Source organism: Wyeomyia smithii, chromosome 3 (assembly GCF_029784165.1).
Source record: "Wyeomyia smithii strain HCP4-BCI-WySm-NY-G18 chromosome 3, ASM2978416v1, whole genome shotgun sequence".
NCBI classification, from domain to species: domain Eukaryota; kingdom Metazoa; phylum Arthropoda; class Insecta; order Diptera; family Culicidae; genus Wyeomyia; species Wyeomyia smithii.
The window spans coordinates 106,420,415-106,444,817 of record NC_073696.1 but is presented as its reverse complement, the minus strand read 5'-3'; the positions used below and the strand labels follow the sequence as shown (position 1 = coordinate 106,444,817).

The 24,403-nt window shown below is 38.3% G+C and overlaps 4 protein-coding genes across 4 annotated transcripts in view; 2 read left to right on the top strand and 2 right to left on the bottom strand.

The window, feature by feature from the left end:
- LOC129731198 (uncharacterized) overlaps positions 1-5,595 on the top strand; it is a 28,689-nt gene extending 23,094 nt beyond the window's left edge. Inside the window, exons 5-10 of the mRNA XM_055691015.1 lie at positions 3,836-3,976; positions 4,058-4,133; positions 4,206-4,538; positions 4,602-4,793; positions 4,851-5,243; positions 5,305-5,595. Of these exons, the coding sequence (XP_055546990.1) occupies positions 3,836-3,976; positions 4,058-4,133; positions 4,206-4,538; positions 4,602-4,793; positions 4,851-5,243; positions 5,305-5,595 (1,426 nt within the window). The remainder of the gene's footprint in view (positions 1-3,835; positions 3,977-4,057; positions 4,134-4,205; positions 4,539-4,601; positions 4,794-4,850; positions 5,244-5,304) is intronic.
- A 187-nt stretch (positions 5,596-5,782) lies between these two features.
- On the bottom strand, positions 5,783-6,555 carry LOC129731199 (lysozyme 2-like). The gene is made up of 2 exons (XM_055691017.1): positions 6,270-6,555; positions 5,783-6,165 (listed from the first exon to the last, which is right to left on the bottom strand). The coding sequence occupies exons 1-2, from the start codon at positions 6,411-6,413 to the stop codon at positions 5,866-5,868; spliced, it is 444 nt and encodes a 147-aa protein (XP_055546992.1). The 5' UTR covers positions 6,414-6,555; the 3' UTR covers positions 5,783-5,865.
- Positions 6,556-11,607: 5,052 nt separating this feature from the next.
- LOC129729626 (uncharacterized) lies at positions 11,608-13,187 on the top strand. The gene is made up of 2 exons (XM_055688343.1): positions 11,608-12,150; positions 12,212-13,187. The coding sequence occupies exon 2, from the start codon at positions 12,239-12,241 to the stop codon at positions 12,836-12,838; it is 600 nt and encodes a 199-aa protein (XP_055544318.1). The 5' UTR covers positions 11,608-12,150; positions 12,212-12,238; the 3' UTR covers positions 12,839-13,187.
- A 6,084-nt stretch (positions 13,188-19,271) lies between these two features.
- Positions 19,272-20,263, bottom strand: LOC129730361 (uncharacterized). The gene is made up of 2 exons (XM_055689646.1): positions 19,466-20,263; positions 19,272-19,407 (listed from the first exon to the last, which is right to left on the bottom strand). The coding sequence occupies exons 1-2, from the start codon at positions 20,059-20,061 to the stop codon at positions 19,347-19,349; spliced, it is 657 nt and encodes a 218-aa protein (XP_055545621.1). The 5' UTR covers positions 20,062-20,263; the 3' UTR covers positions 19,272-19,346.
- Positions 20,264-24,403: the final 4,140 nt, after the last annotated feature.

The window sequence follows — 24,403 nt, the reverse complement described above, 5'->3', positions numbered from 1 at the left end:
AAGCGAAATCTGTCCTTTCCGTTCGAGATGTCGCGAGTGTCTTCTACAACTGTGACGGACTGTCGACTTAGAAAAAGGTGGTGACTCCAAATCATGACGATAAGCAAAACAAGTTCGACAATTGGATGTTATGAGGCAGCTAGACCTTTCATTTGACACTAATTTTGTGGAAATCGGGTCAGCCATCTCTGAGAAAAGTGAGTGAAAATGAAAATCTGCACATACACACACACACACACACACACACACACACACACACACACACACATACAGAAAATGCTCAGCTCGTCGAGCTGAGTCGAGTGATATATGCCATTCGGCCCTTTGGAGCACTTTTATACTTTCGGTTTTGCAAGTGATTGCTATACCTTTCTAGGAGAAAGGCAAAAAGTAGCAGCAAGCGGAAACTTGCGTGCGTTTATATTCTGTCAGTTGTGGCCAATTTTCACTTCGCTCGGAGTGTAAACACGTGAATTTCGCTTCACTTGAACTGTAAACTGTAGGCTGGTGAAATACCTGCGTGTTCCACAAACGGGTTTTCACGACAGATTTCGCAAGCGAAAATTTACGCTTTTTCACTTGTCAAATTTTTCACTTCGCTTGGAACTGTAAACTATGCTTAAGGCGTAATAAATAATACTGTGCTACAGCGATTTAGAGCTTCTAACGGCACCTAGTGTAGGTTGTAGGTCTTGTTGAGTGTAACATTCGCTCATACTAAAGGCTGTCCACGATGAAATTGCCACACCATGAAATTGCTTTAACTTTTTAACCGTCGGGTAGAATTTAATGAAAATTTGGGTGGATTTAGTTCATAGTGCATTATTCACATCCTGCAAGTTTTAAAGTCCTGTGATCAAAACTCGCGGAAATGGAGTCGAAAAAACAGCTCGTGCGTGATAAAATCTTGCGCATTCATCACGAGAACAAGGATCTCTCGCATCGTTCCATCGCTAAAACGTTGGGAATTGCGAATTCCACGGTGTCGCGAGTGATTAAGCGGTTTGAGGAACGATTGACCACCGTCGGAAGCCCAGAAGTGAAGGAAAAAGTATTCCGTACAACACCAAAAATCACGACCGCGTAGTTGGGGCCTTCAACCGAAACCCGAACGCCTCCGTTCGGGATGTGGCTAAGAAGCTGCACTTAATCCGAAGTTTTGTCCAGAAGGCTAAAACTAAGGCTGGGTTTCGAACGTTCAAGGTACAAAAGGCCCCTAATCGCGACGAGAAGCAGAACAAGTTCGCCAAAACCCGTGCCAGGAAGTTGTACCTCAACATGCTGACAAAAGTTGAATGCTGCATCATGGACGACGAAACATATGTGAAGGCCGACTTCAAACAGATTCCCGGCAACCTGTTTTTCACTGCCAAGGATAAGTTCAACGTTCCGGAGCATGTCCGCACTCAGAAGAAGTCCTAATTTGCGAAGAAATTCCTGGTTTGGCAAACCATCTGCACGTGCGGGAAGCGGAGTGCACCTTTCGTGACCCAGGACACGATGAACGGACAGGTGTACATGAAAGAGTGCCTCCAGAAGCGGCTGCTTCCTCTCCTGAAGGCCCACAACGTTTCAACAATCTTCTGGCCGAATTTGGTCTCATGCCACTACTCCAAGGACGTGCTGAAGTGGTATGCGGACAATAAGGTAAATTTCGTGCCGAAAATGTTCAACCCTCCCAACACTCCGGAGCTCCGCCCCATCGAAAAGTACTGGGCGATTATGAAGCAGCACCTTCTTAAACAACCTAAGATAGTGAAGACAGTCGAGAAACTGAAGAAAGTATGGGTTTACATGCAAAAAACGGTTGATTCACAGGTTGTGCACAATCTTATGGCCGGGGTTAAGGCCAAGGTGCGGGCATTTGCATATGGACTGTAAATAAAATACGAGTAAAATAGTAAAATGAAGTTTAATAGTTATTTTTCAATCCCTGAAAATTTGATGGCAATCGGATGAAAACTCGAATTTTGCGAATCAATTTTGTGTGTGGCAATTTCATCGTGAACACCCTTTAGAAATTTTCCAAACACCCCCAAAATCTGAAGTTATGGTCAAAATACGGGGCACTGAGGTCCAAAGTGCATACAACTTTTTTTAACTCAATCATTTCTTGGCCGATTTTCAATATTCTAGCAATTTTGGAAAAACCGTATTTTGACCATAACTTCAGATTTTGGGGGTGTTTGAAAAATTTATAGTATGAGCGAATGTTATACTCAACAAGACCTACAACCTACACTAGGCCACTTTAGAAGTTCTTGCCTTTTTTTTTTCATTTGTATCACAATAATTTGAAAATAGAGTGAAAAATAAAATAAAGCGTTATCAACTACGTGAAGTAGTTTTTTCATCGATATATCTAAGGTTTGTGGTAAAAATAGCTTAGTTTAGTGAACTGTGTCGAATTTTGGCGTGTACAGGTGTTAGAATACGGGGTGAGAAATGATTCCATTTACGCTGCCAGAATTGTACTTTGGGCTGTGCGTCCTTTATGGATAAGCGTCGATTCCCATATTTCGCACAAGAACATAAATATGATATTTTCTAGTATACAAATCGGATGCAGCATTTTTTTGTTGGCTTGAATAAGGTCCTTAATGACAGCTCTTAACTTGTTTGATCTGACTTTATTAATTTCAGTCATCTGAATAAAACTCAATGGGATCATGTTTTAGGCCGGAAATAAAAAATAAATAAACCTGACGATCCATCTGAGTAGAGGTATTCATTTAGTAGAGGTATACATTTCAATTGTTCGCAAAATTGAGTTGTTTAGCTATATCAGTTTTTTATATCATCTGAAAGATATACATTTTCTAAGTAAAACGTGATTTAAAAAACTTTTCTATCGTTGTCCTTCGCTTTTTAAATCACGAATTAAAACTGCTCGAAATCTGCTCGAAATCGCTACAATGACAGCTCGCCCATATACCAACTGTCATTGTAGCGATTTAGAGCGAATTTTTATTCTTCATTTAAAAATCGAAGGATAATGATATAATGTTTTAAAAAATTACGTTTTATTCAGAAAATTACACTCTTTCAGATGATATATAAAAATCGGAAATCCGTGAATAGCTAAACATCCCAATTGCACACTATGGCCGGGTAACAAATTAGGAAATTTATAATAATAAATCAAATTGAATCTTATCCTAAGTAACTGAGAACAAATGAAAAACAACGGAAAAAGAAAATGTCTCGATACCTTGATGTTTTGACATTCCTGAGCTGTTTAAGATCAACCTCTTGAAAACTTCGGATTCGGTATGCTGCAGTAAAATTATCTCGTAACCAATGATTGTAATTGATTCTATTTTATAATAAAAAATATTTTCAAAAAAAATCAGTAGAGTTAACAATCAAAATCAGTAGAGTTAGCAACTGTGAATAGTTTCAGCGAAATCGGAAATGACATGGTCTAAAAAAATTTATTTACCTGTTTCCCATGGAATGCCTCAGTAGAATTTCTTATGTCTTTTCGCAAATATATGAGGGAAACTAACATTTGATAATATTTTTCGTAAAAAATTTTAATATGCATTGTCAAACTGTAATTATATTTTTGACCAGTTCAATTACTAAAAAGTGTATACCAAAATTTTGTATCTGAATGATTTTCGTTAAAACAAATGTGCGAATATTCTTGACTCCTAACTCAAGATTCTTGACTCCAATATTGCTCAAACTTCTTAACTCTAACCTTCCTGTTCTGCCTTTTATTATTCTGTGTTAATACATTTCCACGTAAAGTGAATCAATAAATTTAGTATTTTTTAAATAAAACAACTGAAAATATGCAAACTTTAAATTGAAATCAATATTTTTCTAGGGCCAACGGAAGCAAGGATGGTGGCTGGAACAACTTTCTGTCATCTGTTCGAGCACGGCTGAACGTAGCACAAATCGTTGAAGAAGTGAAGCATGACGCGTCCATTACCTTTGATTTTGTCTCCATGTTGGTAGTCGCAAGGTATGTTGATTGCATGATAATCACACTCTCTTCAAACTAATCAATCAACAACTGCACTAATGCATGTTTTCCTTCACCCAGCATCTTAGCAGCGTTCGGATTGGTTGAGGATAGTACGTTGTTTTTAATTGCCAGTATGCTTATCTCTCCCTTAATGGTAAGCTGAAGCAAATTTAATGCGCCTGAATGTCGACATTTGACTGCCTCTTTTTCTCTATGCTATGTTCAGGGTCCAATTATTGCTGGCATTTTCGGAACTGTTATCAAAGAAAGAAGTCTACAACTTATGGGTCTGAAGAATGAAATGATTGGAATCTCACTAACCATATCGGTTGGCTTTATTTTTGGGCTGATCGTGTGCAGCTTAGACGAACGGTACGGCGTGGGTGAAGGAATTACCAACGAAATGCTCAGTCGATGCGAAGTTCACTCATTGGCAATAGGAGTGGCGATCGCATTACCTTCAGGAGCAGCCGTGGCCATTGCAATTTTAGGCGAAAATATAGGTTCCCTCGTCGGTGTTGCCATTTCAGCGTCCCTCTTACCTCCAGCGGTTAACGCGGTAAGGTTTATTCAACAAAAACGAACAATTTGTAAAATAATTCATGTTTTTGACTCATGGTAGGGTGTTTTATGGGCGCTCTCAGTATTGTGTTTAGTACTAGGATCCACAAGTGAACGATATAGCGCTGTTGTGAAGACCAATATTTATTCAGATAACCAAACCATTGAACTTTTTACACTTGGATGCATGAGTATGTGCTTAACGCTTCTCAATGTCGTTTGTATCTATCTGATGGGTGTTATATTCCTCAAGGTAATCGTAGTTTCCGTGTCAGCTATCAATGGTACTGAATTTTGATTCAATTTCCAGATCAAAGAAGTTGCTCCAATTGTTCCTCAAGACCAGAAACAGTTCTGGAAGCATGACATTAAGATCGCTAGAGACTACAACAGAACACTGCACTCCACAGACGGAATGTCCATGAGCAAGCAGTTAATTCACGACTTGACCGCTCTGCATAACCAAGATCCAGAAAGTCGCGGATTTGGTTCAGAACTGTTACTCAACACCATAGGTAGAAATCAGCACACCTGGTCACCAACACACAATTACCACCAACGAGAACACAGGCCATCGATTCAAGAACTGGAAGCTCTGTATTTGAGTTTATCGAATGGCAACGAAGGGCAATACCACTACCCCAATCATCCTTACAGACCACGCACCTCAAAACCATGGTCACCACCTCAACATAGCGAAGACGTAATTAATCTTAATACTATCTCTTTCTATTTTTGTTGATAACTATCATCCCATTTTACAGGGTCAACCATCGTCCCCAACCGGCCATAAACGCTCGAACCCAATGGACATAGGACATCATCGGCATCACCGATTCACGGAGTCGATTCGTAGTACATCGGCGCCGCTATCCAAAATACTCGAAAATGTTGCTCACGATGTACCACCCAGTAGTATGCGGCAAGGAGGAGGAGTTTTCGGGGAAGGAACATCTCGCCGTAATTCCATTATGGGTCGGCCCTTCAAGTATAGCTTGAAAAAATCAAACAAGTTCACCGTTACTCCTGCTAACGATCCTGTCGCTAAAAAGTGAGCCATTTTCAAGTTCGAATGACTCTACTGTAGAGATTTGTCTTTCTGTGTATTATTTTATTAAATGTACATATTATTCGTATTTGTTTGTCAATTGCGTTTGATAAACCAAATAGTAGTAAATGTACATTGTAGGGTTGTAAATTTACTAATCGGTTAGGAATTCTTTCATGTATGATATGTTTAAATGAATGTTAAATCAGAATTTTTTTCGAAAACATAAGGCCTGTATGCATTACACAAAAAAGTTTCGTGATTTATTCTCCCTGGGTCATTGTTGACTTTTTTGCAAGCAACTGCGGAACTTTAGTCTGAAGTCTGAGTTCAACGCTAAATGACAAGTTGGCCCTCCGTTGATATGTAGCATAGCGTAATCGACACAATCCACCAGCCCATCATTATTACAATCTTTTCCATATTTCTCCATGTATTGTGTTATTATATTGGTAGCGCAAGCATACTGATTGGCGCAATCTTCGTACGAGCCCCAACGATTGGGATCGTCATCAGCCTTGACCACCTTCCCAGCATCGATCCAATAGGCTCGAGAAATAGAAAACGGCCCACAATACTAAAATTTAGAAGAAAAGAAACACTAAGCCTTCAACGATCATCAAAGCACTAAACTTTGAATAAACCCAATCTGCCTTCCGCCAATAAATTGTGTCTACTAACCCCTTGTCCGCACTGTAATCGATTGCTGCAACCTGTTGAAGCTTCGCAAATACAACGGAAGCACGTAGAATTGAGATTGGAGAGAAAGATTCCGTTCGCCATAAAAATGAAACCGAATAAGGTCAACAATTTGAAATGAATCATTTCGCTAATATAAATGGCACCGACAGCGAGTACGGCAATCACTCTGACCGAGATCTGCGGGAACAACCACAACAATATGATTCCAATAGTCTAGCCGTCGGTATAAATGATGAAAATGCTCTTATCATCAATCGATCGAAGTCACACTCTGATTGTATAAATACGGTAAAAGATCTAATGTTGTTTTATTAGTTTTCTTAAACATAAAGCAGGAATGTCACGAATACAAGTATAATTGCTGTTACTAGTCGAATACTAGTTTATTGTTTTTATAAACATGTTTCTCGTTTGAACAATACGAATCAAACTAATTGGAAAACGATGTTTTTTTATTGATTGCGACCCAATCGTAAGATCATTGGCGTTACTGAGAGAGGAAGGCTACAGAGTTATCTGGAATTTATATAGCCTCTCTTCTTCTGAAAATTATACTTAGATATTTTTTCGAAAAAAATGCACGTTTCAGTTGTTAAATTGGCATTTACATTCCGGATAATCCGTTTCTTTTATTATTTTTTTTTAATTAACAAATCTGGGAACAATATAACTCTCACATTTTGTTCATAGACACTCCACACAATTAACCCAAGAATAAATTGCGGTTACTGTGTCTTTTCCTGATTAGGATTCTTTTTTTTTGGGCATTGTTTGGCACCAGAATCGTGCTTCAGTGTCATTGACATCAATTTAGGAAGCAAAAAAAAATATTTATTTAAAACTTATAAAAACTAAAGTAAAAGCTTTTAGTGCTAATGAATAAAATGTATTTTGTAGGATTTTTTTGACAGCCTATACAGGAATTTTACTAGCTACAACATTACCGAAGACGTCATTTATTTCAAACGCACAAGTCTTTGAGCATATATTTCATTCATAAGTGCCAATCATCTTCCAGATGGTCTCGAGGTACGATGCTGGCCTAACAAGCCAGTTGTCGTAGGTTCGTAGGTTGTTAGTGTCAGTAGGATCGTAGCGCTAGCCCCGCAATTGTCCTGTACACTAAATAGTCGGCTGCGAAGTCTGTGTATAAATAAACAGAAGGTCAAGTTCCAAATCGGAATGTAGCACCAAGGCTTTGCTTTTAGGTGTCAAAATCCATCCGAATAAGTGTGTTTCTACTATCGGACTTCCTACATGAAAACAATGCTTTTTTTTGTCAAAGCTAAACTTTGCGCAAAAATCATCCATAATGTAAAGTTCGACTTCGTCAGTGTGAGAGCGAGCGTTGTCAAGTAGCAGAATCACTTTCTCCTACCTCTAGTCGTATTGTGGTCGCGCAGTGCTCGGTTTAATTAAAGTCGATACTGTTTCCCAGAAATGGTTTCGTTCGGTTCCAACAGCTCACAATGGTTCACAGGCAAAAAGCGGTTATTAGTTTTAATTCGATCGTGTGCTCGTTTGTAAACGATATTGTCGCGTTAGTCTGGTAATTTTATAATTTAAAATTTTTTGTCATGTTTGTGATTCGTGAATTAATTATTAAACCAAAAAAAAAATTCTTGTCATTTTTTTATTGGCCTAAAACATGCTTAAACTATCCTAGAATCAAAATCTATATCGCCCAAATACTGATCTATACTCAAAATTTGTTTAAACCAATTTTTACCAAACAACTTTTATGCTTCAAAATAACATTTTTCGTTTATTTTGGCGATGCTCGTTTTTCTTTTATTTCGAGGCTGGTTTTTCACTGCTGTGTTTTAACAGTTTGTGTCGTATGAATGCGAAGTTTTTTCCGCTTTTCGTGTTAGTCCAATAAAAGTTGCCCCATTGGCGCGTGGATTGAGTGCTATTGTTTGTATTCGTTCGCCGGATTGGGCTAGCGATTGGCTTTTATTGGCTGCCCCCGGCTAAACAACAAGGAGCAGGAGAACACCGCCCCGCCAAGGATTGTCGCTGCTGTTGGTGGAGACCGTGAGCTGCAGGAGCAGTTGTAAAGCCGCCACAGATGACCACTCCAGGAATCACCACTAACGACAGCTGGAGAAAATAAAATATGAGCCGATAAGCTTTTGTTTTGTTTATTTTGTTTGTTTTTTCTTTAGTGTTCAGCCCCCCCCCCCTAGAAAGTGTTTAGCCCCCCCTAGAATTTCCCAGAGAATGATTGTATTCAATATAATTACATTCCATACTACTTATCAGAGCATCAAAATCAACACAAATTGAAATGTCATCATTCATCGGCTAAGAACTAGTTCTGCACCTGGGATCGATTCTCAAAACTAGCTCTCTTACTCATCTTACCAGTCAGACAAGAGCTGTAGTAACTCGTGATGTATCAAGAAGTTGTAGCCATTTTACTCGGTTTTGGGCTGTGTTTCACCAGTTCCCCAGACGTCTCATCACTCGCAAGTCTCTTTCGATCTGGTCGAGCCATCATCCGTCGTCCGTTTGTACTCCACCGTAGATAGTCCACATCCCCTTCCGTTCGAAAACACAAAGAGGACTTCCGTAGAGGACTACCGGTTATATCAGGGTTTCGTAATTTTTTGTATCGAAGTGGTCATGTCCGGTCAGCACTGTGATTGGTGCGTACGTATGTAATGACGATGAGAACGTGGACAATTGTTTTGCTGGACGTTGGTCGAGGAAGGAAGGGACTTTGGACTGCCAGCTCGCGGGAAGCTGCGAAATTGGTGCATTGCTGGCCGTTGTCGTTCGTCACGGTGTGCAGGCTGTGCGGGCCGATCACCGGCTTATATAAGTCTTTCCTTCCGTTCATGTCCCCAATGACGATCTTGATGTCTTCACGCGAGCAGCTATCGTAAAGTTTCTCCAGCTGTGCGTAGAACGTTTCTTTCTCTGCATCAGGTCTTCCTTCGTGAGGGCAGTGAACATTGAGAATAATGTAGTTGTAGCTAATAAGCCCAGCACTATAAAACCGCTACCAAGCTCATTGGTTGTGCCACCGCTTTGGTGGTACTGTGCCATGCGGTCACAAATCCACCGTACCTTCTCTCCTTTCAGGCAAAGCTCCTGGAGCGCGACGATGTCGAAGTGGCGGAATTCTAGCTGATCCAGCAGAATCCAGTCGACATCTGGGGCGTTGAGCGATCTACTGTTACATGTACTGAGCTTCTAATCGTCGTCCTTATTTCGTCGGCTGGGTCATTGCCTATTGTTCCGGTTCGTTTTGAATTCTTGATTCTTCGTAGTATGTTTATTTTAGTATGCTGCCTTACTAGGGCTGCGATGCCTTATCTCGCGACGGCCATCATAGGTGTAGCTGCCGAGACACCGCATATTATAATTCAGCCGTTCGGTCCGGATCAGTCGCTGTTTGAGCCGCCCCTAGCCTGTGGGGTTCAGACAAGCTGCTCTCTAAGGAGAACAACTACCCCTTTCCTGTCAGCATACGACCAAGTTCCCACCAGTTCACCGGTTCTCCCTTGGTTTCTCGTATCCCAGTCGATAACACGTGGAGGTAGGAATAGGGCATTATGCCTTGAACCACACTGGGGTCTATTTTATTCCAGCTAGTACGGGTGTGCTGTTTAAAAGCACTGCCCAGCCATTTATCAAACCTGGCTCTCCTCAATATCAAATCAGTGTTGCTGAAAGAGGTTGGCGTTGACACTGTGTTCAAAATATTCAGTACATCTTCGGAGATTCTATCCCGAAGTGATTTTTTCTGCTGTTACGACACTATTTTAAGCGTTATTAAATAAGCATATTAAAACTCCTTTTTCTGTTTTTTAAAATTACATACATGAAAACTACCCCCCCCTGGAAAATTTCCTTAGTTGCGCCCATGCATTTACTGCTTAAAATAAGAATTATAACTTTTAATACCGAAGCAAGCTGTTCCTGCGTTTGGCATGAATACTTATCGAACAATCCTTCCATTTCAGCGCCTTCGAAGGTTTTTGACCTTCCTTCACAAAAATTGCCGAAATTGCCGTCTCTAAAGCGACGGAACCAATCATTGCACGTTGTTTCACTTGGAGTAGCACTTCTGTAAACTTTTTTTTAACTCTCGATGTGCTTCAGCCACTGTTTTCTTTAAGAATGAAATTAGCAAAGTAACACTTCCAGCCAATGGCATTTGACAAACAAATAAATATTTTTACACAGCTAAAATCATATGACGCCCCATTAAAAACACTAACGTATCAAGGCGGTTTGTTTACCATATGTTTCAACTTGATTCATTTCGTTTTAGATTTGTCAAAACCGACCAGCACTTATACTACAGACGCTATCTTTTGACAAATAGCGATTTTCGCACAAGCAATTTCCCAAATCTAATTACTTTTAGTAGCTAGCAAAGTGTTCTCTAGCATTTCTCCGTTCATATTTCTAGAAAGCACTCGTGAATCCGGTCACACAATTTTTGCGAACACTAATTTACACCGACACTTACGTTTTGCGACGTGTTCAACCAAGCGAGGCAAAGCACTTCGTCTTCCGGGGCCGACCAATAACGTCCGCGTTTCTTTTTTTTTTTTCTTCACATAAACGTCCGCGTTTCAAAGCACACGTTATTTTCCGTAATATTATCACAAACCAAGATTCCTTGTATTATCAAAATGAAAATCCCAACCATTTATGAAGTAAATTTAAAACAAAACGTAAGTAAACGAAATAATAGTTTGACATTTGATCGAGTAGCAACGTTTCGGCTCGTTGCTACTGCGCTGTAAAATTTATTAGCTCGCTGCTACCCAAGGTGAGGGTTGGAATTTCCCAAACCAAATTAGCAACGCCCGCGTTGCGGTGAAAGCTATCAAACTAGCTCTAAGAACCCAAATTTGGCCATTGGCGCAATTGCTTCTGAATAGAGCCTAATCAGATCATCGATCATCGGAAATAGATATCGATGAAAAGTAAACTAGAATGAAAACAAATAAAATATAGAATAGAAGATTTCACTCTGCTGCTGCCGTAGGACTCACACTAGAAAAGTGAAGTAATCTTCTTCAATTTATACATTTAAATGTCTCACTTCAAAAAGGTTTATCGGATGCTTATAAATATGTATAATACGCCATCACCTTACAATCGTTGTAACGACTTTCTTCTTGTGCTACAACCAATGTCAATAAATTGGCCATTAAAACATGTGTGTTCCTTTGAATTACATTCGCCGATGGTATTCCTTTCAAAGTCTAGTTGCGAGGTGAGTGCGAGTTGAGGTAGCCGGCCTACGATCGCTCGAGTAGCAACACACGACGTTGATTCCAACAGCCACAACAATACACGAGATCCGAAGAGATCGGTAACGGTTGAGCGGGTTGATTCATTGTTCCCTCCTCTATATTTTTCCAGTTGTATCGGTGTTTATTTTTGTCATCGCCACCTGACCACAACAAAGCGGTCCCTGAAGCCTCCGAGGCTCTACGAAATTCGCGTCGCTTTGGTTGAACATTTCCCGATCAATTTAGTCGTGTGCCGTTCGGCGTTGAAAACGCCCCGCGTAAATCAGTGGCAATCACAGTGTGACGAAACGATATCGTTGGTTCGGAATCGGTTGCAATAATAAATAAAACACTCAAGCTAGTATTGATGATTCGGAAAATAAATAATCAATACACAATAAAGATCATCCGGTTGGTTATTTCCCAAAATCAAAGATGCAAATTTCTTCAACGATTTTATTATGCCTGGTTTTGATCTCATTGACGACTTTTGCATCTGCTGAAAGCGCAAATGGAGTGAATATCGTTGCAAAAGTGAAACAGCCTCCGGACCTTGGAAGAGATATAGACAAGCAAGCGGATGACGAAGCGGACGTAATGTATGACGAGAGGCAAACAGATGGCGAAACAAATATTCGGTTGCATGTTAAAAATTTCCAGATCCAAGTCCCGGAGTCTTCGCTGGCCATGCTGAAGGGTAGCACGATGGCAACCATGATTCGTAACTCAATACTGAAGCTGTTTGGAATTCCATTCGAAGAAAGTGAACAGTCAGCAACTCCAGAAGAGCAAGTTTTGACGGAACAGGAACAACAGCAGCAATCAGCTGCTGATTCGATGCTGCAAATTAATGGTAACAATTTGCCGGCCAAGTTTTTCTTAGAGATAAGCGATTTTTTAATGAACAATCAGGACAATGATGCGGTCGATGATCAACGGGTGGAATCTAATCATAAAATGAACGCCGAAAACTATGCGACCGAAGAAATAAAAATCGAGCGCTTGGAGAATTTCAATAATGTGAAGAACGAAACAATAACTATTAGCAAGAAACGCTATACTAATGGGGCAAAGGACGCCACCAATCCAACCGTCTTTGAGACGACCAATAAAGAGAACAAGTTTAGTAACAATGTGACGCACAATCACACCAACAAGGAGGATCGATTCCAGCAGACGCGTCCCATCCGGTTGGATACCGTAATGATGCAGGTCAAACCGAGTGTTGGGGGGAAGCCATCAACGTTACGCGAGAAAGTTATTTGGAGGATGGAAGATGCAAATTAAAAAACAATCAAGTGTGAAATAATTTAACGGTAAATTTGTACCTAGACAACTGCCTCTCTGCTAGCCAAGCAAATAACTACTCTTTCACAAATAATCGATTTTTACCGTTTTCGTCAATATCGGAATAGATGATGTTTTTTTGCATTGCCACTAGTCGTTTATAAGCGCGAAGAAAATCTCGATTTTATGCTTTGGATAGACCATGATATGAAATACATTCTGTACTAGAAAGCTGCTTAAGTAAAATTTGCCAAATTAAAATGAGTCCCACGAAACGGAAAAGGGAAATTTTATAGTCTTTGTAGAATGTGAATATAAATATATGTTTGCTCAATTTCATGAACTTCAATACCGTTCGTAATACGTTATAACTATTGTACGTAATCATGTAAACTCAAGTAGGGCATCGAAAAACTATTTCAATAATTCAGGGGGAATATCACCGTTGCAGTTTCGAAAAAATCATTTTTTATCTTGACTCAAAAAATGGTTACTCTAGGACGAAGTGAACTCCAGTTATGCTGCACGCCGTTTGTATCGATATGTTAAAGGCGTTATTTTCTACAATTCTTGCACATAGACTTATAAACTACAAAAGTTGTTCGCTTTTAATATAGGAAAATCCGAAAAAAACCTATTACAAATGACTTTTCAAGGTTCTCCCTTAAGTTGGTAAAATTAGTGTTATCTATTTTCAATGAACTCAGACTCATATCATACGTACCACGCGCTGATCGTTGATGTTTCAAGCTCGCAATCATACTCAAATCAGTTAGGGATAGAAGCTAGAATCTCATTTTCATAAGACCTGAATGAAATTGAATCAAACTCCGTATACAACAGCAACGATTCCGAGAGAAGCCTCATATTTAACGAGGCATTGGCGAATGAAACAGCCCCGAGTAACATAACATTATTGTAAAAGTAAAATGTATGACACCTAAGTACTTTAGGGGCCATCCACATACCACGTGGACACATTTTTAACGATTTTGACCCCCCCCCCCTCCCCCTCCGTGGACAACTGCCCTTATAAATTCTAAAAAAAATGTATGGACCGTGGACATTAACCACCCCCCCCCCCCCTAAAGCTGTCCACGTGGTATGTGGATGGCCCCTTAGCAAGATAAATGCAAGGTGAAAAACTTTGATTAAGATGGAGAGCACTGTTAGAATAATTTGTAACTTATGTTTACAATATTTGTTTCTGGTTGGTAAATAAAATGATGAACAAAAAATAACTATTTAATGAGCTAGCAATTCTCAGCTCAATCCTTTTTAAAAGTGATTTCATGTAACTTAAGTACTTCATGTTAGCTAATTATTTCGTGTGACTAATCACAAATGCGGTGTATTTTGAACACTGGTAAAGATGTGTGATAACAACCTTGTTGAGATATGTTAGCTCTCCCAATTGAGGCTTATCATTTGTAGGGATTGTAGACTTGTCAAGAAAAAAAATAGCTTAGTTATTCACTATACTATGAACTACTATAAAGAGAGCTTTTTGTTGCAATTGAAAATTGCACCGATTTTTGGTAATGCGCAAAGTCGCCCCAAATGACCTATGTTCGAATATCGACCATTTTTTAATTGAAAGAAAACTTTGCACACGTATTCGGCTTAGCATTTTTCACAGATAGGAGATTTTCTAGACCCATTCTGGCATAGATTTTATTCAAAGTATTGTAGCTCAGAAACCATTGGTTGTATGTATAAAACAACTGTCCGAGAATGAATTGTAGGGAATTGATAATGCCTCATAAAAAAATAAACATCGTGAAAAAAAAACATTTTGACTAAAAAATTTTAAATAAACACTAAACTTTAATTTAAAAATACGAGTTGTTTTCACCAAAGAAACTTGGAGTTATTACGGAACTTTAAAAAAAGTCCATTTCTTTTTAAAGTCTAATTTCAACATTTTTCAAAATATTTATGTTCTAATGATTTTAAAAGATTCAGACTGTCATTTCAAATCGAAAATTTCTTGGTAATTAACATTCTAAATAGTCAACATTCTAAATAATCATCGAGTCATTTTGAATTTTGGTTCGAAAAACTTTTAATATGGGGGAAAACACACGTTTTTCTTAATTTGTCCGGGATTCTCCAGCAATGGAGCAATATTTTCAAACAATCAAAAATAATGACCGATACACCGGTCTTTTGTTACGATTTCAGAAAATAAGATACAAGCGAGGCTGTTTTCAAAATATGAGGTATCAGCAGGCCCGGATTTTAGGGGGGGGGGGTAAAGGGGCCCCCCCTAGGCCTGGGCCAGACGTGAAAACAGAGTGGAGACCCTTTTTTTGCTCGTCACCACCAGCGAAGGAAAAAAATCACCTCTAGCGATTAATGAATACATATAAAACAAGCCTAGGATGCGTTGACATCGTCGTCAGTATGCGAAAAACAAAGTATCGGTGCTGGTGCACTCTTTTTGCTTTCCTCTTTAGGATATATTTCTATTCATTAGTGTACACCACAATACGTGGTTCTCAATGTGCACAACTCGGTATATGAAGTTATTCGTCTCTGTTACACAGAGCGATCAGAACTTGTTATATCCTTATTCTTTTGACTCATGAATATGATTTTTTGTCAGAAAAAGAAAGAAAATGACAGTGTATGCTCTCCTACTCTCGCTTAAACTCAACCGCTGCCGAAGTAGTTCCTTCCCCCACACATTCCCTCTCACCGCACCACACCTCTGCTGCTGTTCAGGCGGCATGATTTTCTCCTGTTGCTATCCTTTCTTCCCGTAACTACCGGCCTATGGAGAGACAAACGCAACGATCGAATCGCTTCACAGAGCTGATGTAGTCTAGTCATGTGTTTGTTTTCTCCCTGAAACCTATGCACCCTATCATCATTTCATTATGGGTTGAGAGGATTCGAGTTTAGTCCCGGCCTGTACACATCGTGAAGTGAACATATGATGAATAAACGACGATTGCATCATATTCGTTTCGTTTCCATCACTGGTCACCACCCAACGAAGCGATCACTCTAGCCTTCTAAATGAAAACCACGGTTGGGAGAGTAACTGAAACTGAACCATTACCAAAATGGAAAGGCGCTCCGGAAAAACGATGAAAGCAGATAGGACCTTTTGAAATGTTTATCTAGAATTGTATATCAACACTGGTAGGCAAAAGCGAAAAAATTACCCCAGAGCTCAAACATGAAAAAAAGAAAGATTATGTATAGCTTTTCGACCATTCCTGTGTATTTTGGTACCTTTAACCACCTCGGAGGTGCGAGAAAAGGCTGCAGACCATATGATCGCCGGGTTCGTCCTTTCTCTGTTTGCTTAGGGGAAAAACTTTATTCAGATCTTTTTGACACCCTTCCGAGTCGGCCCAAGAATAGTTCTGAATTTCGTAATTAATTTTTCGTAATAATGTTATATCTCAAGATTGGCTCATATTACCACGGGATGATAAGTGTTTCTTACGTAAAATTTTCAAAGAAATACGATGAAACCATCAAATTTGAAATAAAATTAACTGCATTTGCCGAAAAATGCAAATTTAATTCCAAAATACAAAAATAATCTATCTGGCAACACTTCTGGTCAAAAATATTATTTTTTCTGGACTTCGTATGGAATGACCCATATTTTAAGCAGCTTTAGGAACCGCCTGTGTATTGAGACGAATTAGTCGAAATGTGTAAGATGAAATACAAACATGAATAAATCAGTTTGTTCGTAATCTTTTACTCTGTGAGCACTCAATTTCAGATTAAAAAGTGATTTAGCAAACTTTAACAATAATCATCTAAGTTTTCAATTGAGGGACACTATTCCAATCACTCCGAACCTATTCTAAGCAGTTTGCATCTGTTTTGCAGAGGATTTTCTTCTATAGCCGAAATGGCGCCTGAATGGCGGCAATTTTGCTTGATTTTTTTCGATTGATGTTTATTCAAAGATTTTTCTGTGTTGAACGGTATTTCATGTAATTCGTAAGACAGCTAGTTTATCGAAGTGTTAGTTCTAGTCATTGAAATTGTCGATAATGATCAAAATTCAGGAGTTTGAGGGCCATTTTCTTCGACTGATTATAGGTGCCACTGCTTAAGTCGTTCTTACCCTAACTACATTTTTAAATAAAGTTTTTCTGTAGATTATTTCTTTCCAGCCCCATTGTTTTTAATTCGGTTTCTGGACCATTATGCAGTGGTCAACATACGTTTTGCCCTAAAGCTCGAATTGGAAAAAAGATAGAAAATTTCAGGACAGAACCTGTGTTGACCAGTGTAATCTATGATATTGTGATAGATTGTTTTTTTTTATTTCTGGTAACAAGCCCAGACGATCCACAACATTTTCACAAAACCAAAACTAAAATACGCAAAGAAAAGAGAATGGCGAACAATCATAGTGATAAACAATACTGCCAACAATTTAATATTTATTTACTGAACTACGGTTGCAACTTATGTCACTAATTGAGCAATATCTATTATGTCGAGCAGTAAATATAGTGATTTTAGTGATATTGATGGTTTTTCGAAAAAAAAACTTCTAGGGCCGTTTTACCCCATTTGGCACACTTGGCTTATACATGCAATTAAAGCTCTTGAGTTGCTCTACAAAACGCTATATTCAGATATTTTTTCTAGCGATGTTGAGAAGAGTAGGAAAATGACAATTTTTAAAAGAAAAATGCATTTTTTTTTCGTCATGCTACGTCTTTGCCATATATTGTGACCATGCGTTTTGAAGTACTCTTAGTGTAGAATAATACCACAAATTTTTAGAAAAATCCAGCGAGTCTAGCAGGAGTTATTGCACTTTTTTGTATTTGGACGTTTTTGGACATATCATTTTCAAGGGCCGTTTTACCCCACTAACCTCAATGAAAAAAATTGAAATTTTGCAAAACTTTCTACCTTGAATAGATAAACAAACGCTGAAAATTTCAGCCCAATCGGAGAACATCAACACAACGTCCCTCAGAAAGGTGGTTGAGGTTCTCGCGAATTGGCTCTTAAGAGATAGAGAAATGGTTCACTTGGAAAAAATCTAACACTTATTAAATTATGGAACTTCGCTAAATGAACGAAATTCCTATCTTTATTGCGTACAAAGTTATGGAGTATTTTATGTGGAACAAAAATTATTTTATGTGGAAAAAATTACCTTTCTGTATATAAATATCACCATTATCCCTCATTTGCCCCTTTTTAGGAAAAGTCCTAAAGATGAGTGGGTTTTGGAGAGAGAAAACGTGTGTTTGGTGTGCCTTATGGTTATAGTCTTAGACGTCGTACGCAAATTACGTAACGCATGAAGGGGGGAGGGGGGTTCGGTCTGCGTTACTTATTGTTACATAGGGGGGAGGGGAGTTGAGACCGTTACGTAACTGTGATGTTTGTTCGAAATTATAAATTTGGAGGTGGGCAGGTCTGTCCAGCGATATGTAATTTTAGGGGGGTCATATCGAACGTTACTTATCGTTACATAGGGAGGGAGGTGAAGAGGGGGTCTGAAATCTAGGTTTTTAGCGTTATGTAATTTATGTACGACGTCTCACAAGTAACTTAATTTACTATGAAGAACGTTTTTTTCAATTCACTTTTAATTTTTTTTTATTTAAAAACAAAATTAAGCTTACAAATTTTATTACAATAAAATACTTTATGTATGGAGGTCCATTTCCATTTTTGTCAATATTTGGAATTTCTCATTGAACGCATAGAGAAATTATACTTGCTTTATCCAGTAGGTACCAAACCTACTTTTATCGAAAAAAATGTGTGGAATTTTAACGCCATCAGTTCCGCTTTTTAGTAGGTAATCTAGTTGTATTGTCTGTAGATAAACGAGACGAACTTTTTCATATAATGATTTGTCATATAATACATAATTTGGTATTTCAGAAAGTTTCATTTAGGTTTGGCAATTACTAACATGCTTTGCGGAATATTCTTACGACGATATTAGAAAAACAAAACATGTAAAATTTTTAGAACTTGCTTCGTTATGATGTTAAATTTTTGACCCCATTATCATAATTTGCAATAGTCACACTACGAGAAGATGTCAAAATGGGCTACATCGAGATCCACTACTCGATGATTCATGGAAACCTTGATTGAATTTTCATTGACCCACTGGTAACTTCTGTGAACGAAGCATCAACCAAATACCAACAACCCATCAGAATCAATATTGTTTGACCTTATTTTGGAGTTTTGGGTGTTTACCTGCTGTCGAAACTGATAGCATACAATATGCTACCCCACAGCAGACCGGCTAAACTGGTTTCAAACCGTTGCAACCTAATTCAAAAAATGCGAAAAAATAATCCGGTATTTTGATCATCACAAAGAAAACCCGGTGAAAGTAGAAGATTGAGTAGAAGTAGAAGAAAGATACCCATTGAACAAATTATGCAATGATTGTCGAATGAATGGCGAATATATAACTAACAAAATAATTTATTACTCAGTATTATACCTTAATCTATCACATATTATGTTCAGTCCCTGCGATTTAAGCCAAATAAGTTCTTTGCAATAAAGGTTTTAGGAGATTGGCCGTCTTCAGCTTGTATCTGTAAAAGTCGGAAACAAAAATAAATTATGAAGCTTAACTGAATAACTACAAATCACCTTCGCTTAGGTTTCGATGCCTTCTTTGGCACATTAGAAACGGGCTTCACCGGTTCAGGATCTACATATTCTTCGTCATCACTTTCTTCACCTTTTTTGATCACCATAAATGCTGGCTTGCCCGTTCTTAGTGGTTTCAGCTCGGATGCTATTTTGATTGGAATTTCAACGCCTTTATTGAATAAAAACGACAAACTTTGGCCAAGAAAATTCGAAGGAATCAACTGATCATGATAAATTGGTGACGCGGTAGTCGTAGTTGTCGTAGTAGTGGACGTCGTTGTAGTACTAGGACTCTCTTCATCCGAGCTATCGCTATCCATAGCAGCAAGCTGCGCATTGAGAATTTCTACGAATGCTGCTCCAGCTAAAGTGCTAATATCCGTATGGACCGGGGGTGCGGGAACAGCAACAACAACTCCGTCTACGGAAATGCGCACGTTCTCGGTTCCGTTTTGACGCTGGTCAAATATCACATCATAGTCGTCGTCACCATCGGTATAATCATCATCATAAGTTAGTACCGGTAGCCCACTGACCAGTTTGATTCCTAACACCACCAACATCCAAAACGATCTGCAGGATACCTTGGACATTGCGATAAACAGTACACTTCAAAACTTTTAAACAAAATTATTCCGAACTGTCTCCCAGCAACGACCCAACGCGGTGCAGAAGTAACACCAGAATGAATTATAAGACCCAGCATCCCGATCGCAAGCCGGGAGTTGACCGCTATCCCGCTCTAATCGTCATTCAGGTATTCATCGTTTTGCCGCTGTTATTTTACCTTTTCTTTCTTTTGCAGGAGCTGTCGCGGTGCAGCAAAACACTGGAATGATGGTTTGCTTTCTTTTGGATTTCTCTTATGTATCTCTGCTTCGGCAGCATAAACGATCGATGAGTGGTACGTTGGATTATGATTATTTGCAGCTAGCCCGTTATAGCAGTTCGAATTCCACCAAACTGGGGACAAAAATAGTTTGATCGAGTGGAACTTGACGGAGTGACGGTTTTCATTATTATTGGGATTCTCGATAGAGAAAACCAATAGAACATTGACCTAGTTCGCAAAGAAAATATGAAACATAGTTTTTGAATTTTATCAGTTCATAATGGGTGAATATATCATCATATATTATAATAATATGTGGATTATGTATGAAAATCTTCTAACGTTACAATACAATAGCAGCATTGTCAGAGTTTGACTTTCAAACATGTTTCCACTTCTGCATGAATCAATCAAGTTAATTTAAATTAAGTAAACGCAAACGCATATGTATTAGGGTAGGAAAAAATAAATGTTAGCTTGCATGCACTTTTCGTGTTCCTTATGGGTCTTTTAACAACATTGTAACTTTTCAGATCGATCGGTGGAACTGTAAGTTTCCATATGAGTTTAAATAGAAAAATCCACCTTTTCAAAACTTATGCTCCAGAGATCTTTAGTTGGCTTCTAAAAATATATCAATGCATGATATTTGCGGAAAATTTCCCTGGGAAAAACTTTTCTGAAGACCGTAAGGCGCTACGATGTTTGTAGAAAAGTTATTCATTCCCAACCTGATTGAATGTCGTAGGGTGAGGAACGGCATCAGCAGTGATGCTTATTTTGATCAGTTGAAGAAAACGGGCCTCAAACTCCTGAATTTTGATAATTATCGAATTCCAATGACTAAAACGAAAGCTCTGTGTGACTACTAGCTGTCTTACGAATACATAAAAAATTCCGTTCAAAACAAAAACATCTTTGAACAAACATCAATCGAAGAAAATCTCCCGAAAAACAGATGTATTCTGCTTGAAATAGGTTCGGGGTGATTGGAATAGTGTCCCTCGATTGGGAACTTTATTTGATTATTGTTGAAGTTTGCTAAATCAGTTTTGCATTCTGAAAACAAGTGATAACAGTGAAAAACTCAATAAACTCAATACTCAATAAACTCAATAAACAGTTCCGGGAAATATTCATGCAAACCCCGGAATCCAGGAAAATATTTTCCCGGATGAAAAATCGATTCAAAAAGTAGAGCCTCAAAGAGAAGTAGAGCCTCAAAGCGTTCAGAATTTTACATTTTTGACGACAAAAATTGCACAGGTTGTACACTAAAGTCGCTTTTTACGTAAAAAGAAACCGCGTAAAAAAACCGCGAAAAAAAACCGCGTAAATTTCGGAATCCGCGTAAAAAAGTACCGCGTAAATTCCGGAATCCGCGTAAAAAAAAACGCGTAAATTCCAGAATCCGCGTAAAAAAACCGCGTGAATTCCGGAATCCGCGTAAAAAAAGCCGCGTGAAAATAACCGCGTAAAAAGCGACCTTAGTGTATAGTACATGAAATGTAGAAATTGTTTTTGATGCCATATGTCTTAGAAATGTAAACGTCAAGATCTAGTGTTATCTCAAACTATTATTTTTGAGAAAAAAAAACTACTTTCTAAGATCGAAAAAAAAAATTCGAGCTTGAGTCTTCTAGTCCCAAGTCCCAAGTTAAAAAAAAAAATTTGGTACACGAAATCTCTACGTTTTATGTATTTTTAACACATTTTGCATAAAAAAATCGATTTTGATCTGTTAATTTTTTCCACATTTTGCGTGGGGACTTTTTTCGAGAGGACGAAATTTTGAAACCCTCCTGTTCGCTTCCGCTTTTTGACATTGGAAAATAATTATCACTTTGTTTTCGAAACTCGTTCATTCTTTTTGCCTTTCTCCTAGAAAGGTATAGCAATCACTTGCGAAACCGAAAGTATAAAAGTGCTCCAAAGGGCCGAATGGCATATATCACTCGACTCAGCTCGACGAGCTGAGCATTTTCTGTATGTATGTGTGTGTGTGTATGCAGATTTTTATTCTCACTCACTTTTCTCAGAGATGGCTGGACCGATTTTCATTAAATTATTCGCAAATGAAAGGTCTTGTTGTCCCATAAAACCTTATTGAATTTCATTGTAATCGGATTTTTAGTTTAGAGGTTATGTATCAAAATGTAAAAATCATGAAACAACATTATCTCAAAAACTACACAACCGATTTGAACAAAATTGATTTCAAATGAACTGGCTACCTTAAAAACCCTTAACTTTTGAATTTTATAAAGATTGAACTACGGGTTCAGAAGTTATGAAAAGAAACGTGTTCTGAAGACTGTTTAATCTCACTCATGTTTCTCAGAGATGGCTGAACCGATTTTCATAAAATCAGTGTCAAATGGAAGGTCTAGTTGCCCCATAAGACCCTATTGATTTGTTTTGCAATCGGACTCTTCGTTTGCCTGTTATGTTTAAAAATGTAAAATCCAGCTATGAAAAGGAACATATTCCGAAGACTACTTGGACTCACTCACTTTTCTCAGAGATGGCTGACCCGATTTCCACAAAATAAGTGTCAATTAATAAGTCTAGCTACCTCATAACACCCTATTGAATTTTACTGTAATCGAACTGTAACTTCGTCTGTAATGTACCGAAATGTGAAAATCACGTAACTTCATTATCTCAGAAACTACACAACCAATTTGATCAATATTATTATCAGATGAGTGGGCTAGTTAAGGGTTAACTGATGAATTAGGATTAAACACGTGGTTTCAAAGTTTGCCTGCCCTATACGTTCCCAACAACCGTTATGTATTAAATTGTCAATAAAACAACGAAAGTCTATTATCTCAAAGATTACATGACTTATTTGAACATAACTAGTGTCATACGAACGAGTCATCTCTCAAACTTACAAATAACAAACTTCATAACAATTTGATATGTGGCTCAAAAGTTATGGAAAGAAAAGAAATTCAAAGACTATTTAAAACTATACTTGCTTTGATCGATATATGTGGCCTTAACATAATTTAAATGTGGTATCGTACTTTTTAAACGTTCCAAATTTATTGATTCCTTGCGATGTGTTTAAAGTCTGCAAATGCACGACGAATCGGCCATAGGATATGATCAAAGTCAAATAACAAATCGTTCAAAATGATTGGTTTTATCGAAATGACAACATCCTCGACTATTGGCTTCTGTACATCGCCTTAATTCTGAGTATATATATTGGGTGGTTTTCGGCCATTTTCAGCAGATTTTCTGGCATCAATCTCGGAAATACCCATATTGGGAGTTATTTAGTTATTTTGGTTGTTTTCCAGAAACTAAAAGTGGTCGTCTTTAAATTCAAAAATGGTGTCCATGGTCAATGTTTGGTTTCTATTCATCATCTCGATTACGTAAATATCCATATTGAGTATTATTCGGTCATTTTCGACTGTTTCCTAGAAGTTGCCATTTAGCAATTTAAAATGGTGCCTGAGGTAAATTGTTAGGTCATTGCATAATTCTGGTTCCAGCGATACACAGATTGAATGGTATTTGGCTATTTTTGGCTGTTTTTCACAAACCGGAAGTCGCCATCTTGGATTTCAAAATGGTGAGTAAGATAATTTCTAGCCTCTGAGCGTCATTCTGGTTGAAGAAACACCCATATTGGATGTTATTCGATCATTTTCGGCTGTTTCCCAGGAACCGGAAGTCGCCAAATCAAATTCCGAAATTGGGTCTGTGGTCGATTACAGACACTCATGTAAGACAGAAATCGGCAATTTTTGGCTGTTTTTTAGAAACCGGAAGTCGCCATTTTGGATTTCATAATGGCATTTGGAGACAATTTCTGGATTTTGAACGTCATTTTCAGCTGTTTTCAGAAGCCGGAAGTCGCCATCTTAGAATTCAAAATGCTATCTGAGGTCGAGTTTAGCTCCTGTGTATCATTCTAGATCCGGATATTATTATATTGGGTGGAAATCGGCCATTTTCGGCTGTTTTCCAGAAACCGGAAGTTGCCATCTAACAATGCAAAATGTTGCCTAAGGTCGATTATGGAACATATTTGTTACCACTAAAAGATTCACCTGCCAAATATGGTTCCATTTAGTTGATTA